This window comes from Sus scrofa, chromosome 10 (assembly GCF_054392235.1).
Source record: "Sus scrofa isolate SSC_HxYL_T2T_F1_AM1 chromosome 10, Sscrofa_HxYL_maternal_Yorkshire_Landrace_v2.0, whole genome shotgun sequence".
NCBI classification, from domain to species: Eukaryota; Metazoa; Chordata; class Mammalia; order Artiodactyla; family Suidae; genus Sus; species Sus scrofa.
Window position 1 is genome coordinate 66,245,961 of NC_139392.1, and position 19,926 is coordinate 66,265,886.

The 19,926-nt window shown below is 42.6% G+C and overlaps 1 protein-coding gene across 14 annotated transcripts in view; it reads right to left on the reverse strand.

The window, feature by feature from the left end:
* Positions 1-19,926, reverse strand: part of MPP7 (MAGUK p55 scaffold protein 7) — a 345,564-nt gene that overhangs the window by 15,595 nt on the left and 310,043 nt on the right. For 9 of the 14 annotated variants that reach the window (XM_084979996.1, XM_021064734.2, XM_084979988.1 and 6 more), the window contains one exon: positions 203-283. In XM_084979996.1, the coding sequence (XP_084836122.1) occupies positions 203-283 (81 nt within the window). Of the gene's footprint in view, positions 1-202; positions 284-19,407; positions 19,795-19,926 lie in introns of those variants that run through there. The other 5 variants (XR_014817810.1, XR_014817814.1, XR_014817813.1 and 2 more) reach the window with 4 other exon arrangements.

Below are 19,926 nucleotides of genomic sequence, written 5' to 3' on the forward strand. Positions count from 1 at the left end.
CGCCGGGGAGCTGTGTGATCTGGGGCAAATCCCTTAACTCCTGTGCCTTAGTTTCCTCCCCTGTAAAATGTGGGTAACGTTGCTCTGTACTTGATAGGGTTACTGTGAGGTCTAGGTGGTGACTGCTGACAGCAGATGGCCCACACCTGCTGTGTGAGAGCAGGACCAGCATCCATGCAGTGGCGGAAACGTCAGAACTTACGGGGCACCGTCACGCCATAGTGCTGTGTGTCACTGATCAGCAGCTTCCGTTTCAGTTCATTCAAACCTACTCCCACAGGACCTGAAAAACAGGAGAACATTCATTCATTCCTGAACCAACAGCATATAAACATTGCCATACTCGACACAAGCGTGCGTCAGACAGACGGAACACGTGTATCCAGCTTCACATGTATTTTTGCTTTTTTACGGCTGCACGTGGCATAAGCAAGTTCCCAGGCTAGTGGTGGACTCTGAGCTGCAGCTGCTGGCCTCTGCCACAGCCCCAGCCGCAGCCACACCAGATCCAAGCCACATCTGCAACCTACGCTGCAGCTCATGGCAACGCCAGATCCTTCAGCCACTGAGCAGGGCCAGAGATCAAACCTGCATTCTCATGGATACTAGTCGAGTTCATTACCACTGAGCCACGACAGCAACTCTGAAAATCGAATTTTACAAATGACCTGCAATGTGTGTGCGAGTGTAGCGTGAAAACCATTCCCTGCAAGATGGGACAGTTGAATCCATCTATCCAGCCTGAGTGTCTAGCACAATGTGTGCAAGTCATGAGGGATGCAGGACTGAGTTTTGTTCCATAGAAATGTCAGGTCCACATCCCTGGCGTCCTCAGCTGTTTGACATTCAAAAAAAAAAAAAAAAAAAAAAAAGTGAGCCTGAGTTCCCACTGTGGCTCAGTGGGTTAATTCGACTGAGGAGCTCAAATGGCTGTGGAGGCAGTCCCCAGCCCAGAGCAGTAAGTTAAGGATCTAGCTGTTGCTGCAGCTGTGGTGTAGTTTGAAGCCGCAGCTCAGATTCAACCCCCGGCCTAGAAACTTACATATGCCCCAAGTGTGGCCATTAAAAAAAAAAAAAAAGCACCCTCACAAAAGTCCATGGACTGACCAGTGGGCAGTCTGGCCCCACCTGGGACCACTGCTCTCAGACCCCAGTCCTGGCTCTTGTCACCTGTGCACCCCAATCCTGCCATCATCTTGGGGGCCTCCCTCCTGAACCCACCTCCCCAAGGCTCCGCATCTCTCGGACACCTGCGTGGGCTTTTCAAGGAGCTCTTCTGACCCTGCCGTCCCCTGCCTGACCCCAGCCTGGTCCCTCTGTAAGCCCACCTCCCTGACTGCTAAGCGCTAAAGATAGACCCTCCTCTGCTTCACTTCAACCAGCTGCTGGGCAGACCCTGACCTGCCCTAGCAGGAGCACTTTCACCACGGAAATGTCAAATTCAGGCTTCCCGCTGTGCCTTCAATTCTGGATCCTTGCAGATCCCTCGAAGTTATCCCTCCCACCTCTATTCTCCAGAGGATCTCCAGTGTGTCCCTCCCCTTTTTCCTCACCTCCGTGGGCCCTAAGATGCCCCACTGCTTTGCTAAAACCCTCCAATCTCTCATGCACTGGCTGGCCTTTCATCACACCTGTCCCGGAAACTTTCGATCTAAGATCACTCTTTGGCTCCTCCCCACGTCCACTCCTGGGTGGAGGGAAATCTGCCCCCGCCAGGAGCAGCCCAGTGGAGGGCGCCCCACGCGGAGTCCACCCCCCCTCCCACCCCCCAGGCCCTCCAGCCACCACGGCCTTTGCCTCATTAACTGTATTTCCTGGATCTCCGACCCCTTCCCCCTCCCCCCAGGAGCCTCCCTGTTACCTCTCTCTTGCACACCCTCTGAGCAAATGCTGGCCACAGGCCTCCCAGCAATACTGCACCGCTGCAGCTCTGGAGCTCAAGACCCCACCACCTGCCACCTCCCCTTCTGAACCTGCCCCCGCAGGGCTCCCCATCTCTCCTCCATTGCTGCCCAACAGTGGGCAGTGGGCTTTTCAAGGAACTGTTCTGACCCTGCCCTCCCCTGCCTGACACTCTTGGGGATGTGGTTTCCAGTGCCTCTTGGTTTTTTTCTTTTTTTATTATAGCTGATTTACAGTGTTGTATCAATTTCTGCTATATAGCAAAGTGACTACACATATATACCTTCTTTTTCTCACATTCTCTTCCATCATGGTCTATCCCAAGAGACTGGATATAGTTTGCTGTGCTATTCACTGAGCAGGACCTCGTGGCTTATCCATTCTAAATGTAATATTTTGCAACTTTTTGTTCTTGGTCTTTCTTAGGGCTGCATCTGCAGCATATGAAAGTTCCCAGGCTAGGGCTCGAATTGGGGCTGCCGCTGCCCATCTACACCACAGCTCACAGCAACACCAGATCCTTAACCCACTGAGCAAGACGAGAGATCGAACCCACGTCCTCATGGATACTAGTTGGGTTCCTTACCACTGAGCCACAATGGGAACTCGAGTTTGCATCTACCTGAGAAAGGCTGAGCTCTTCACCTGGCTCAGCAGATGAGTACCTGACCCCAGGCTGGTTCTCCTGCCTCCAGCCCCACGTAATTCGGATGCGAACGTCAGCGCTCAGCTCAAACGACCCTTCCCAGAGCATCTCTCCTGACCCTGTTCCTCATTTTTATGTTATCAGAGTATGCTGTTCATCTCCCTCCTAATACTTAAAAATGGTAATTAAAGTGCTGGATAATGCATGGCTTACCAGCCTGTCTCTGCCACCAAACCGAGGCACCGTGACAGCGGTGCTGGCTACCTTCCCCATAAAGGAACCCTCAGTAACATCGCTGAATGACCATAGCTGGCAGTGCTCCCATCACCATCTGGGGCTCCAGAGACCTCACCAACTTTGGAGAACAGATGCCAACGCATGCAACGCTTCAGTCCTTTCTACAAACATGCGCCTCTGGACGGGGCTATATCCCACCCCCTTCAGCCTTACATTCTGACACCCTCTGTCAGAGACAGCTCTTCACCTCTCTTGCTTTCCATTTCTAGCTCCTTTCCATCTGCACTTGAAATGAACATTGTCCTTGCCAAGGGGGAGGGAGTGGAATGGACTGGGAGTTTGGGGTTGGTAGATGCAAACGATTTCATTTAGAATGGAGAAGCAATGAGGTCCTACCGTACAGCACAGGGAACTACAACTGGTCTCTTGGGATAGAAAATGATGGAAGATAATATGAGAAAGAGAATGTATGTATAGGTATGACCGGGTCACTTTGCTGTACATCAGAAATTGGCACGACATTGTAAATCAATGATATTTAATAAAAAATAAACATTGTCTCCTACCTTAACATAACAAGAATGACTAAACATACTCCAAGCCACCTCCCTTCACCGCCTCCCTTTCCAGCAGCTGTACACCCTTCATCCTTCCATCTCTCATTCTTCCTCCTGGGCACAGAGTCAAATTCAAACTCTCCGGCAGGTCTGCACAGATTGCATGTCCTAAGCTACGTTTCACTGACTGTCTTCATTCTTGCCACCCCTGCCATGCATCGCACACCCTGGCCACACGAGGTCCCACTTCCTGAAATGGGGCCGGTTCTTTGTGCTGCTGGGTCCTCACCATAGGCCACTTTGCTTTTTTTTTTTTTAAATAGTTGACTTACAATGTTTCTTCAATTTCTGTAGTACAGCAAAGTGACCCAGTCATACACAGTTCCCTGTGCTGTACAGTAGGACCCGTTGCCCATCCATTCCGAATGTAAGTTTGCATCCATCAACTCCCCCAACTCCTGGTCCATCCACTCCCTTCCCCCTCCACCTCAGCAACCACAAGTCTTCTCTCCTTGGCCGTGATCTGTTTCTGTTTTGTAGACAGGATCATCTGTGCCATATTTTAGATTCCACATATAAGCGATATCATATGGGATTTGTCTTTCTCTGACTTACTTCACTTGGGATGAGAGTCTCTAGTTCCATCCATGTTGCTGCAAATGGCATCATTTCGCCTTTTATGGCTCAGGAGTGTTCCACTGCGTGTGTGTGTGTGTGTGTGTGTGTGTGTGTGTGTGTGTATCAATCACAACTTTTTAATCCATTCATCTGCTGATGGACATTTAGGTTGTTTCCATGTCTTGGCTACTGTGAATAGTGCTGCGATGAACATAGGGGTGCATGTATCTTTTTGAATAAAAGTTTTGTCTGGATAGATGCCCAGGAGTGGGACTGCTGGATCATATGGTAATTCTATGTTTAGTTTTCAGAGGAACCTCCATACCGTATTCCATAGTGGTCATACCAATTTACATTCCCACCAACAGCGTAGGAGGGTTCCCTTTTCTCCACACCCTCTCCAGCATTTGTTATTTGTAGACTTGTTCATGATGGCCATTCTGACGGGTGTGAGGTGGTACCTCTCTGCAGCAGGCTGCTCTGCTTTTGCAAATGCATTCCTGTCCCTTCCTCCCCTGTTTTTCAGGATTCATCTCAGACACACCTCAGGGATTCTTCCCTGACACTTTAAATTTGGGCTGGGGACCAAGTTCACATGCTCCCTCTACTTGCACTTCTGAGGACTGATGGCACTCTCTCAGAATCGTCTGTTTACTCATCCTGATCTTCTCACAGACTTGAAAACAGGGATGTCATCTATTTGTTCAGCAACTGTTGCCCTGGCTGGCAAGCAGTAGACACGCATCACATATTTAAGCTCTGCTCAGTAACTATGCTGTTAGGGAGGAAAAACTACTTGCCCAAGCAACCAAAGACGTGCGAGGTACAGTAAAAAGCAAGTGCCCCTAGAATGCCTGGATCCGATGGCTGGATAATGTGCTCAAAGTCGCAACAGAAGTGGGTGGAGCTCACACGTGAACTTGGCTCCTGGATCTTGAGATAAAGAGAAGCAGAGCGGAAGGTGATGAATTCAGCTCTGCAACAGTGATGTTCAGAGAAGGAAGTCCACCTACATAAATGAAGATAAGGACTGCAATGCGATAGGTCAGGGCTGGGGTCTCCTTGCAAACAGTCATATCACAGTAACACTGGAGACTGTGAGGAGGGTTAGAAAGTGATAGGTATTCCCTGGCTGTCTCCAAAATGCCAGGCTCCACAGAAAGGCTTAGGTGTTTTATCTACTCTGAAGGTACAAGCAACATTTAGAGCAAATGCTGAGACTTACTCTTTAAAACAAATAGAAAACAAGTAAGAAAAACAAAGGGTTTTACAATGGTTTGCAAATGATGCAAACCTGGTTATATACACTCAAAAAAAAAAAAAAAAAAAAAAAGCAGGAGTTTCTGTCATGGTGCAGCGGGATCAATGGCATCTCTGCAGTGCCAGGGTGCAGGTTTGATCCCCTGCCTGGCACAGTGTGTTAAAGGACCCAGTGCAGGTCACAACTGGGGCTCACATAGGACCCCCGGCTCAGGAACTCCATATATCATGGGGGGACCAAAAAAGAAAAAAAAATTAACATTTTTAAAAAAACAAACAAAATAGGAAAACTTAAGAGTTCCCACTGTGACTCAGTGGAAACGAATCTGACTAGCATCCATGAGGTAGAGGTTTGATCCCTGGCCTCCCTCAGTGGGCTAAGGATTCTGCATTGCTGTGAGCTGTGGTGTGGGTCGCAGACATGGCTCAGATCCAGCATTGCTGTGGCTCTGGTGTAGGCCAGTGGCTACAGCTCCAATTAGACCCCTAGCCTGAGAACCTCCATATGCCACAGGTGTGGCCCTAAAACGACAAAAAAAAAAAAAAGGAAATCTTAAGTGTGGGCCCTGTCTGGCCACACCCCCTCCCCAAAAAGGCACCAGGGAGTAAAAAGGGGTGTGCACTCACCCTTCCTTCAGGAGGTCTCAGCCCTGGAGTGCGTCCCAGAGTGAGCTAATTTGCTGCGTGAAAGTCTAGCACTTTTTTTCTTTCTTCTTCTACCCATGCCAAAAAACCACCGTGATTTATTTTAAGTGCAGAGGGGAAAAAAAAAAAAAATGAGGTCTGTTTGAATTAGTGGGGGAAAAAGTATGCTGTTTCTAACGTGATACCCTTAAGTTTGGACCATTTTCCGTTTTAGTCCTTATATAATCTAACACTCACTGGAGAGCTTGCTTCGCTGTGGACCTGCAGACCGTGCCAAGAATGTGCAGTGGCAAATGACTGTATTTGAAAAACTTCCCCAGGTTAGGTTATTTGAAGTCATTATCTTCAAGGGTGGGATAGCGTCACAAAACAGTTAAAATGGACACATCATTTGAATCGTGCTTATTACTAAATTGCCCACCAGGCTCCTGGATCAGTTCTGCCGTCCACCCTGGTGACATTCTAGAGATGTTCCTCCTTGGATCGTGACCATAAGATGACCACTGAGATCCACAGCCCTGTCCTGTCTCTCTCTTCTCTGTGAACGAGCAGAGGTCGCATTTGGAGCCGGCTAGTTTGCATTTAGAACACAAACCTATCTGCATCACAGTCGGTTCAGAGATGCACAGAGTGAGATCCACTCACGCCTCTGTAACGGGATGCATCCATTTCCTCTTCCATGTATACATTTTTATCAAATTGGGTGAAACACATGCGCGCATATGTATACAAATAAGTTACTCTAGAACTTGGGCTCGGCTGTACTTGTTCACCCTAACTAGAAGCAGAGAAGTAAGCTACGTGGCACATATTTAAAGCACAGGCACTGGGCTTTGCAAAAGTACAGATGATGACAACACAGTATCTTTGCAGACGGCAGGCTTGGATTCCATGGTTCACATACACCATGATGGATCCTCTAAACATCCCTGCAGCAAAAGCTATTATCTCATCTTTATAGATAAGCAAATTGAGACAATGAAGGCGTGAGGAGTTTTCCTGAGATCGCACACCTGGAGGGGGGCTTACGGTATTCAGAAGCCTGTGCGTCTCCCCAAGAATCTGCGTTTTCTCCATTCACTCCATCATCTTATTGAATGAATGGAGACAACACACAAGCTCCAGGAGCCAGTAGCTCAGCTGTCTGTGGCCATAACCATGACTTCACAGTCTTTCACCCCATTCCAAGCTGCCCCACACTTCTAAGAGTGATGAAAAGCTATGCTTGTGGAATACAAGACTCCAGTACAAATGAGGGCAGAGGTCAAATCCAGTGATATTAAAATTTGTTCTATGCCAAACTTCTGAGAAATCTAAACGTAATGAAGAAGACAAGCATATCAGGACTGTGAGACACACATGGGCATGTCTATTAGGACTCTTTTTTTTTTTTTGTCTTTTTAGGGCTGTACCTGAAGCATATGAAAGTTCCCAGGCCAGGGGTCGAATCAGAGCTGCAGCTGCAGGCCTATGACACAGCCACAGGTACGCAGGACCTGAGCTGAGTCTGGGACCTACACCTCAGCTCAAGTGACTGATGGATCCTTAACCCACTTCACTGAGCGAGGCTAGGGATCGAACCTGCATCCTCATGGATACTAGTCAGGTTCACTACCGCTGAGCCACAACAGGAACTCCTCTATTAGGATTCTTGATCCAGGACTAAACTATAGAAAATTGAACAGAATGAGGTTATCAAAGGAGAAGCCAAAAAAGCACATTAAATAATTATTTGGGAGTTTATTAGTTTGGAATTCCAGGGGTGAACTAAAGTGGATGGGCTTACTAGCTTTAAAAATAAAAGAATGTTCTGGAGTTCCCGTTGTGGCTCAGTGGTTAACAAATCTGACTAGCATCCATGAGGTTGCAGGTTTGATCCCTGGCCTCGCTCAGTGCATTAAGGATCTGGCGTTGCCATGAGCTGAGGTGTAGGCTGCAAATGCAGCCTGGATCACATGCTGCTGTGGCTATGGCATAGGCCAGTGGCTACAGCTCCAAGTGGACCTCTAGCCTGGAAACCTCCATGTGGCGTGGGTACAGCCCTAAAAAGACAAAAAAAAAAAAAAAAACCCAAAAACCCCCATGTTTCTATTCAAAGCAGAAATGTAAATAAGTATTCTTTTCTAATTTTGTAACAATTTAGAAAATCACTTTGCATGCAAATTTCTGGAAAGAATGAATAAAGCCATGCAAGACAATCCTCATTACCTGAAATTCTTATAAAAAATATGTCACATGGATAAGATAGTTAGAAAGGCATATTATTTTTAAATTACTTTTGTGAATTTTGTTTGTGACTCCTTCCTGAAAGTAGGCAAATAAATGAGTAAAAGCCTCATTCATATTCAGCCACAGAAATACAGCCCATTTGGGGGAGTTAATAAAATGATGCTAGTAAAGTTTCTATTTAAAGTTTTACATTTAGGAAAATATTCACATTAGCTAAATGCAAAAATGCCTTTATTTTTATCTTAAAGACTTTTGGAGGGTGGGGCCAAGATGGTGGAGTAGGAAGACCCTGAGCTTACCCCCTCCATGGCTCCAAAATTATAACTATTTTCAGAGCAACTATGGATGAGAATGACCAAAAGACCAGCAGAAAAGACCTTCCACAACTAAAGATATAAAGAAGGAACCACAAGAAGTCCGGAGGCAGGGTAGAGACAAGATAAATAGCCAAGATCCACACCCCCGGTTGGTGACCCACAAACAGGAGGAAAATTACAACTGCAGAGGTTCTCCCCAAGAAGCTGGGGGCCAGGTCCCACATTGGGCTCCCTACCCTTGGGGTTCTAAAATGAGAAGATGAGCCCCAGAACTTCTGGCTTTGAAAGCCAGTAAGGCTGACTTTCAGGAGAGTTAGAGGACTGTGGGAAAGACAGACTCCACTCTTAAAGGGCAAACCCAAAGTCTCACATGCTCCAAATCTCAGTACAGAGGCAATAATTTGAAAGGAGCCTAGGTCAGACCCACCTGCGGATCTTAGAGAGCCTGCTGGAGAGGCAGGAAGCAATTGGCACTCCTCCTAGGGAAACAGATGCAAGTAGGAGCCATTCACAAAGATATGAGTGCTGGCAAGTGCTATTTGGGAGTCCTTCCTGTTAGCACCAGGCACTTACCTGTCCAGCGGTGGGCTGGCACCAGCCCCAGTACACTCTGGGGCCTGCAAGCAGCCACACTGGGACCTGGCCCTGCACAAGAGTATGCTGACAGTCACCACAAGGTAGGGCCTGCCAGCCAACTGGACTGGGGACTAGCCCCAACTACCAATGTACCCATGGTAGTCAGCCCCCTCACAAAAGAAAGGCCCACAAAGCCCACAAAGTGGGCAGCCCTGGAGCATGTAGCTCTGGTGACCAGAGAGGAGTGTGTAGGACATCTCCTACAAAGGCTACTTCTCCAAGATTGGGAAATGTAACTGACCTATTAATACACAGAAATAAACACAGAGATTTGGCAAAATGAGGAGACAGAAGAATACATTCCAAACAAAAGAGAAGGACAAAACTCCAAAGGAGGAGCTAAGTGGAGATAAGCAATCTGCCCAGTGAAGAATTCAAGGTAATGACCATAAAGACACTTTACTCAAGTTGAGATACTCAACAAACTCGGGGAAAGAATGGATGAATGCAGGGAGATTTTTACAAGTTAAAAAATATAAGGAAAAACCAAATAGAGCTAAAGACTATAATGAAAAACACACTAGAAGGATCAACAGTAGATGAGATGAAACGGAGGAACAGATAAGTGAACTGGAAGACAGGACAGTGGAAATCATACCAACTAAACAAAAACAACAACAAAATTTTTTTTAAATGATGGTGGTCTAAAAGACCTCTGGAACAACATCAAATGTAGTTAACATTCCCATTACAGGAATCCCAGAAGGAGAAGAAAGAAAGTGACAGAGAATATATTTGAAGAAATAATAGTGGAAAACTTCCTTTATCAGAGAAAGAAACAGATATCCACGTTCAGGAAGCACATAGAGTCCCAAACAAGACGAACCCAAAGAGGTCCACATCAAGACATGATAATTAAAGATAAAGAGAAAATCTTAAAAGCAGCAAGAAACTAGTTGTATACGAGGGAAATCCCATAAGACTATGTACTGACTTTTCAGCAGAAAATCTGCAGGCAGAAGGAAGTGAATGATATATTCAAAGTGATGAAATGAAAAAAAAAAAAAACCTATAATCAAGAATAGGCTATCATTCATATCTGAAGGAACAATAAAGAGTTTTACAGAGAAGCAAAGGCTAAAAGAGTTCAACACTACTATACCAACTTTACAAGAAATGTTAAAGGGATTTCTCTAAGCAGAAAAAAAAGGAAAAAAATCTCATTGGTTAAGGCAAACAAACAGTAAAGGTAGTAGATCAACACTTATAAAGCTGGCAGGAAGATTAAATGACAAAGTAGTAAAATTATCTTCATCCATAATAAGTAGTTAGGGGATATGCAAAAGATGTAAAATATGATGTCAAAAATATTAAATGTGGGAGAAAGGGGAGTAAAAATGCAGAGTTGTTATAATATGTTCAAACTTAAAATCAGCAACTTAAAATATTCCTTCATATATATATAGGTGGATAAATAAGAATCCCATGGTAACCACAATTCGAAAGTCTATAATAAATACACACAAAAAAGAGAAAGAAATCCAAACATAACCCTAAAGATAGCCATCAAATCAAAAGGGAAGAGAACAAAAGAAGAAAGAAACAAAAAATAATTACAAAAACAACCAGAAAACAGTTCATAAAATGGTAGCAATTTCAAAATTATCAATAATTACTTTAAATGCAAATGGACTATATGCTCCAATCAAAAGACATACAGTGGTGGAATGGATAAAAACAAGACCAGGGATTCCCATTGTGGCAAAGCAGAAACGAATCCAACTAGTAACCATGAAATTGCAGGTTTGATCCCTGGCCTTGCTCAGTGGGTTAGGGACCTGGTGTTGCCATGAGCTGTGGTGTAGGCCGCAGATGTGGCTTGGATCCCATGTTGCTGTGGCTGTGGCCGGCAGTTACAGCTCTGATTTGACTCCAAGCCTGGGAACCTCCATTTGCCACGGGCACAGCCTTAAAAAGAAAAAAAAAAAAAAAAAAAAAAAATTGTGTGTGTGTGTGTGTGTGCACGCTGCCTACCAGAGACTCACTCCAGATCTAATGGCTCATACTGACAGTGAGGGAGTAGAAAGAGGTAGTCTATGCAAATGGAAACAGAAAGTTGGGGTAGCAATACTTATGTGACTCAAAACAGACTTTAAAACAAGCACTGTAACAAGAAACAAGGAAGGATATTATATAATGATAAGAGGATCAATCCAGTAAGAGTAGATAAGTTATATATATATATGCAATGACATAGGAGCACCTAAACAAATAAAGCAAATATTAACAGACGTTAGGAAAAATGACAGTAACAGAATAATAGTAAGGGACTTTAACATCCCACTTAATATTAATGGACAGATTATTCAGAGAAAATCAGTAAAAACAGTGGCTTTAAATGACAGGTAAGGCTAGATGGATTTGATAGATATATAGAGAACATTCCACCCAAAAGCAGCAAAATATTCCTTTCAAGTGCACATGGATATTCTCCAAGATAGATCAGATGCTAGGCAACAAAACAAGTCTCAATAAATGCAAGAAGACTGAAAATTGTGTCAAGTATCTTTTCTAACCACAAGACTAAAAATCAATTACAAGACAAAAATTTTATATGCTACTTTTATTCAACATAGTATTGGAAGCCCTAGCCACAGCAATCAGACAAGAAAAAGAAATAAAAGGAATCCAAATTGGAAAGGAAGAAGTAAAACTGTCACTTTTGGCAGAAGACATGATACCATACTTAGAAAATCCTAGGAATAAACCTACCTAAGGAGGTAAAAGACCTGTTCTTAGAAATGTATAAGACATTGATAAAGAATTGAAGGTGACACAAACAGAGGGACAGATAAAATATGTTCATGGATTGGAAAAATTACTATTGTTAAATGACCATTCTACCCAAGAAAATCCACTGGTTCAGAATAATTGCTATTAAAATACCAATAGCATTTTTCACAAAACTAGAATGATTAATACTAAAACCTATATGGAAACACAGAAGAGTCTCAATATCCAAAACAATCTTAAGAAGAACAAAGCTGGAGGCATCATACTCCCTGATTTCAAACTATTCTACAAACCTGTAGTAATTTAAACAGGATGATCCTGGCACAAAACAGACACATACATCAATGGAACAGAACAGAGAACCCAGAAATAACCCATGCACGTATGGTCAACTAGTCTACAACAAAGGAGGCCAAGAATATACAAGGGGAAGAGATAGTCCCTTCAATAAATGGTGCTGGAAAAACTGGACAGCTACATGCAAAAGAATCAAACTGGACTATTCTCTCACACCATGCACAACAATAAATTCAAAATGGAATAAAGACTTAAATGTAAGACTTGAAAGTATAAAACTTCTGGAAGAAAACATGGGCACTACGCTCTTTGCCACTGGTCTTTGCAGTATTTTTTTTTTTTAATCTATCTCTATACACAAGGGACACAAAAGCAAAAATAAAGGGAACTACATCAAACTGAAAAGCTTTTGCACAAAAAAAGGAAACTATCAACAAAGTGAAAAGGCAGCCTACTGAATGGGAGAAGATATTTGCAAATGAAATATCTGGTAAGTGGTTAATATCCAAAATATACAAAGAACTCATACCACTAACTTTTTAAGCAACCTCCTTAAAAATGGGCAGAGGACCTGAATAGACATTTTTCCACAGGTGACATACAGATGGCCAACAACACATGAAAAGATGCTCAATGGCACTAATCACCAGGGAAATGCAAATCAAAACCAGAGATACCACATCATGCCTATTAGGATGGCTATCATCCAAAAGACAACCAATAACAAGTGTTAGTGAGGATATGGAGAAAAGGGAACCCTCATACACTGTTGGTGGGAATGTAAATTGGTACAGCTACTATGGAGAACAGTATGGAGATTCCTTAAAAAATTAAAGATAGGAGTTCCTGCTGTGGCTCAGCAGGTAAGTACCCAATGCAGTCTCCGTGAGTATGTGGATCTGATTTAGTGCATTAAGGATCTGGTGTTGGGGCAAGCTGCAGTGTAAGTCGCAGATGCTGCTCAGGTCCAGTGTTGCCATGGTTGTGGCATAGGCCAAGGCTGCAGCTCCAATTCTACCCCTTGCCTGGAACGTCCATATGCTGCAGGCGTGGCCATAAAAAGGAAAAAAATTAAAAACAGAGCTAGGATGTAATACAGCAATTTTCCTTCTGGATATTTTTCCAAAGAAAACAAAAATACTACTCATAAAGACGTATGTACCCTTATGTTCCCTACAGTTTTATTTCCAATAGCCAAGATAGGGGGGAAACCTGAGTCCATTGACAGATGAACAGATAAAGGAGAGGTGGTATGTAATACATACAGTGGAGTCTTACTCAGCCATAAGAATGAAACCTAGACATCTGCTACAACACAGAGAGTTGTATGCTAAAGTGAAATAAGTCATATGGTGAAAAACATATATAGTAGGATTTCGCGTACATGTGGAATCTAAAAATCAAAACAAATGAACAAACAAAACAGAAACACACCCAAAGGTACAGAGGACAAAGTGGTGGTTGCCAGAGGGAAGGGGGCTGGGTGGATAAGTGACATAGTTGAGGGAGATTAAGAGGTACCGAAATGCAGTAATAAAAATAAGTCATGGGGAAGTAATACACAGCATAGGGAATATAGTCAATAATATTATAATAACTTGGTATGGTGACAGTAACTGGACTTATCTTGGTGATCATTATGAAATGAAAAATATGGAATCAAAAAAATCAATTTATACTTTTTAAAAAGATTTTTCAAAAACTGGTAAATTCTCAGCCTTTATTTACATAGGACAACTTTGACATGTGACATAGGACAACTTTGACATGTGACATGTGACAACTTTTGACACAAATGCGCCAAAATCTGTTGAAATGACTGATTCATTATGCATGTAGTTATGAGAGGTTGAGTTGTTTTTATCCTCTTTTCAGATTTTCTTTTTCTTCCATGAATATAGGTAAAAGTTTGATTTATAATACATGTTTATATGTAGAAAACAAGAAATAAGTTTGTATTAGAATGCTAGTATATCTTTTATGTTAATCCATAAAGGTTTTTCACTCTGTAAACGGGACCCCCAACAGATCTACTTTAACAGACAAGTAAAATTAAAACTTTTAAAAGCTAAATAAATGAGTGAAGAAAGCATTAAGGCAGTAAAACCAGTGCCTGCAGTAGGACTTTGAAACTGAAAGAACGCTGAAACAATGCTTATGATCTTACACTTAAAAAAAAAAAAAAAAAAAAAAAAAAAAGGAGTTCCCGTCATGGCTCAGGGGTTAACAAACCCGACTAGCATCCATGAGGATGCAGGTTTGATCTTTGGCCTTGCTCAGTGAGTCAAGGATCCAGCGTTGCCCTGAGCTGTGGTGTAGGTCGCAGACGTGGCTCTGATCCTGCATTGCTGTGGCTGGGGTGTAGCCTGGCAGCTGTAGCTCCAATTAGACCACTAGCCTGGGAACCTCCATATGCCACGGGTGCAGCCCTAAAAAGCAAAAAAAAAAAAAAAAAAAAAAGTGGCCACGCTCTACAACATTGCACTTTTTTGTTTTGTTTTTGTCTTTGTACTTTGAAGCATGAACCATCTACTCATTTATGTGTGTTAGCACAAATCCTGAGTTAATGAATAATTACTTACTAGAATAATAATGTATTACTACTGTGAAAATAATGTTTGAAACCAACGATAAGTGGTATTTTTTTTTTTAAATGACACTCATATAGTCCTGCAAAGAATTAGAATAAGGTAATTTCTATTTGAAAATGTACAGCATGGAATTTTTTGGGGTTACACCAAAAAAATGTGGACGTCCCTGGGCAGGGATGGAACACCACACCAGTACCCCAAGCCACAGCAGTGACAATGCTGGATCCTTAACTGACAGGCCACCAGGGAACTCCTCCAGCATAGAATTTAGTTGCAGTTTTTCTTAAGGCTGATGAGCATCAAATTGAATTTACTAATCTAAGTATGGATGTGGTACACTACACATAAAAGGTCACTATGCTAAAGATGAGAGTGTTCTGTTGTTAGAAGGAAACTTCTCAGAGAGAGAGAGAGGTTAAGTCAAGATTAGCCCAATTAGTTTTACCACACTATATATTCATGTAACAGTCATAATGTATTAAGGATAAAATTGATTTTTATTTATAATAAAAATATATTATGTCTAAAGATATATTATGTCTAATATACATTACATATAGGAAAGGAATCTGTTGCTCTGATCAAGTACTATTCACTTCTGCTACTGATCTTTGAACATGTTGGCACCGACATAAAAATGGCATATCATGTGGAAAGCTACTGACACAGATGTAGCTTTTACTGTGCGTTTTCCTTCAGTTTACCTGCACTGCTTAACAAGAGATTTCTTCCACATTTTTCCCCCAGGTATGTTCCAGTATTGGCCAGAAATCTCCAAGAATCCCCTGGAAGAGACGCATGCTACACAAAGTCTACTTACCACACTGGAACGCTACAGTATTTGTTACTCTGGGCATAACATAAAAACAATCATGCTATTATACCATCTTATAATGATCTTATAATGATCACATTAGTGGTTGGCTGGATTTTTGTGTTGGAGGGTGACACATCTGTTTATAAAACTCATTTTAAAGTTCCCCTGGAATCAAAACTACAGAAAAAAAATGTAGCAACTTAGCAGTTCATAACAAGCCCTGAGAGAGATTCTGATTTTCCTTCCCCTGTTGCTTTCTTAATGGAAGAAAAGGCAATCGCCTCAATTATTATGCTGATGTCAGAAGCAGAAGGAGGAGGAGGAAAAAAAGGAGGAAAAAGAGAAAGAGAAAAAAAAAAAAAAAAGGGAAACAGGAGTTTGTTGAAAGAGCATCATTTTCCAAAGCAGCTATTTACAAACTTAGACTAATTTAAGCCCTTGTCTCACTTCTAACTCAGGGGAATGACAAGAATGCAGCAAAATAAAACCATCCTCAGCTAAGTAGAAGGGAACATGGATAATTTCTTACTTAACAGTCTTCTCAAAAATGCAGCTTTTTCTGAGTTCCTGTCATGGCTCCGTGGTTAACGAACCCGACCAGTATCCATGAAGACATAGGTTCGATCCCTGCCCCTCGCTCAGTGGGTTAAGGATCTGGTGTTGCTGTGAGCTGTGGTGTAGGTGGCAGACATGGCCCTGATCCCGAGTGGCTGTGGCTGTGGTACAGGCCGGCAGCTACATCTCGGATGCGACCCCTAGCCTGGGAACCTCCACATGCCGCGGGTGTGGCCCTAAAAGGGCAAAAAATAAAAATAAGCAGCTTTTTCAATGAGGCTACCATGATCTTGACTCAAAATGGCAAACTCCCAAGTCCCCTGATTCAGCTCTGGTTTTACTTTCTTCTCTACCACTAATCACCCTCTACGGACAATACAATTGACCTTATTATTTATTACCAATTTATTACGAATATAATTTTTGTCTATTAGAAATGCAAATACCACGAGGGAAAAAACGTTTGTGTTACTCAATGATGAACTCGCGCCTAGAATGGTGCCTGGCACAGTGAGTGTGCCACACACATCCGCTGAATGAACACAACTGTGATTTATGCTGAGAAATTAAGACAGCATGTCAACGTGTGAGACAGACCCTAAAAAGCCAACTATGATTCTAACAAAGATCATTTTAACCTCTTATCTACAAGGATTATAATTTTAGAGCCATCACATGTTCATAGATCTGGTTATAACTTTGGGGTTTATAGCTGTCTATACGAAATGCTGCAGGATAGACTCTAATGCCTACAAACCTTCAATCAAAGTTCGACAAAAGCCATGTGGTTTCTAACACACGTATTAACATTTATACTGAGTCTTGAATGCTTGCTTTTCTCTCCGCTTTATGCGGGAGACTTTTTGTCATTAGGTTTATGGGAAAATGATGACAGTTAAACTACTTCCACGAAGCAGTCTTGAGACAACATACAAGATTCAGCACAAAAGAGTGCAGAAGAGAACTTCATGCTCAAGCTAGAAACGTGAAATATACAGAAAGAGTTATCATCAGTTTCCTCTTAGGTCTCACAACCAGACAGAACAAGTCACAAATTGTCTGACTCTGCACAAGATGACTTTCTGCTCTTGACCGGTGTAGGCTGTGATGTGTTTTAGTAGATTTTTAACACCAAAGCTTTTCCCCTGCCCCTCTCCCCTGCCCCCACCCCGCCGACACACAGATTATTTGACTTTATTATTTTACTTTTTAAAAAGTTAGGTTTCACTAAAGAAAAAACTTATGTAAAAAAGTATATGAAATGCTTAACACTGGCTTTAACACACTTTTTTGGAAAAATTTTTTTTTGGTGTTTTTTAGGGCCGCACTCGTGGCACATGGAGGTTTCCAGGCTAGGGGTCGAATTGGAGCTATAACCACCAGCCTATAACCACAGCAACGAGGGATCCAAGCTGCATCTGCGATCTACACCACAACTCACAGCAACGCCGGATCCTTGACCCACTGAGCCAGGCCAGGGATCGAACCTGCATCCTCATGACACTAGTCAGATTCATTTCCACTAAGCCAAGATGGGAACTCTGGAAAATACATTTAAAGGCAGAAGGGAATACAGCAGAAACTGTCACTGAGATGTTTTCATGTTAAAACGAGTCTTTGAAGAAGCACCTGTTCACAGTATGAAGAGGAAATTAACACTTCCGAACAAGACTCAAAGTTCACTGTCAGAGTTCCCTGGTGGCACTGTGGTTTAAAGATCATGCATTGTCAGTGCTGTGGCTCTAGTTATAGCTGTGGCATGGGTTTGATCCCTGGCCTGGAAATTTCCTCATGCCTCCAGTGTGGCCAAGAAAACAAAACAAAACAAACAAGAGTTCTCCACTGTCATATTTTTGCCATGTTAAGAACATGGCGTATTTTAACTTCTTGAAAATCAAGTAAAACCATGCAATATTATGGTAAAAATGAAGAGATTCTTCTGGGCAGCTCCTTAATGAGACTTATCTAACCTTTAAAGGTAAATACCATTATTCCTAGTGGCTCTGAGAACACTGGGAGAAAACAAACAAGGCTTGAGCCCCACAATGCTTCATCTCTTTCTGTCTTTGGTACATGTTACAGGATCCAGGAACTGCTTCCTAAACATACATTTTTACAGTCAGAGAAAGCAAACGTTTAATGCAGGAACAAGGAGAATTTCCAAAATCCCAGTCCACTGCTTGATTACCTCTTTCAGATGATAAACTGCTAAGTGATCTAATTTAACTTGTGTTTTGTTTTGCTTGGTTTTGTTTTTTTTTTTTTTCTTTTTATGGCCACACCTGTGGCATATGGATGTTCCTAGGCTAGGGGTTGAATCTGAGCCGCATCTGAGTCCTACACTGCAGCTTGAGGCAACACCAGATCCTTAACCTACTGAGTGAGGCCAGCGATCAAACCCACATCTTCATGGACACTATGTTGGGTTCTTAATCCACTGAGCCACAATGGGAACTCCTTATTAAGTACTGTGAACAATGAGCTTCAAAATCAGCAGAGGCTTAGTCATATTTGAACATTTCATGTTTATCTTGCTCATATTTTTAGCTAATGTATAAAGGGCTACATTTTATGAAACAACCCAAATGTCCATTGACAGATGATTGGATTAGGAAGACGTTTTATATATACACATGGAATATTACTCAGCCATCAAAAAGAACAAAATAATGCCATTCACAGCAACATGGATGGAACTCGAGACTCTCATACTGAGTGAAGTAAGTCAGAAAGAGAAAGACAAATACCATATGATATCACTGATATCTTGAATCTAATATACAGCACGAATGAATCTCTCAACAGAAAAGAAAATCATGGAGTTGGAAAATAGACTTGTGGTTGCCTACGGGGAGGGGAGGGAGTGGGATGGATTGGGAGCTTGGGGTTAATAGATGCAGATTATTGCCTTTGGAATGGATTAGCAAGGAGATCCTGCTGTTAAGCACTGAGGACTATGTCTAGTCACTTATGACCGAACATGATAATGAGAGAAAAAAGAATGTGTGCATGTATGTGTAACTGGGTCACCATGCTATACAGTAGGGGGAAAATATTGTATAGGGGAAATAATAATAATAGAAAAAGAAACTTTAAAAATGCCAATAGTTAATAAATATTTATGAAGCTTATTCACAATATTTTCCTTTAAACACTAATATTCTATAATAAAATTTGATATGATACCAAAAAAAAAAAAACAAAAACAAAAACAAACTTCAGAGCCAGGAATTAGTCTAAAGCTTTGGCATCATTTAGCCCTCAAACAACCTAGGAAGCAGGTGATCTTACTATCCTGGTTTTTCCTTCCTCCCTCCCTCCCTTTCTTTTCCTTTCTCTCTTTTTTTTTTCTCTCCCTTCCTCCCTCTCTCTCTTAATGGCCTTACCTGTGACATATGGATGTTCCTGGGCCAGGGACTGAATCTGAGCCACAGTTGGCCAGATCCTTTAACCCACTGTGCCAGGCCAGAGATGGAACCTGCGCCTCTGCAGGGACCTGAGATGCTGCAGTCAGATCCTTAATCCCACTGCGCCACAGTGGGAACTCCTGTCCTGGTTTTTTTATTTATTTATTTATTTATTTTTTTGTCTTTTTGCCATTTCTTGGGCGCTCTCGAGGCATATGGAGGTTCCCAGGCTAGGGGTCTAATTGGAGCTGTAGCCGCCAGCCTATGCCAGAGCCACAGCAAAGTGGGATCTGAGCCTCGTCTGCAACCTACACCACAGCTCATGGCAACACCAGATCCTTAACCCACTGAGCGAGGCCAGGGATTGAATTTGCAACCTAATGGTTCCTAGTCAGATTCATTAACCACTGCGCCATGACGGGAACTCCATGTCTGGTTATTTAGATGAAGAAACTGAAGCCAGAGACAATCCGAGAGGT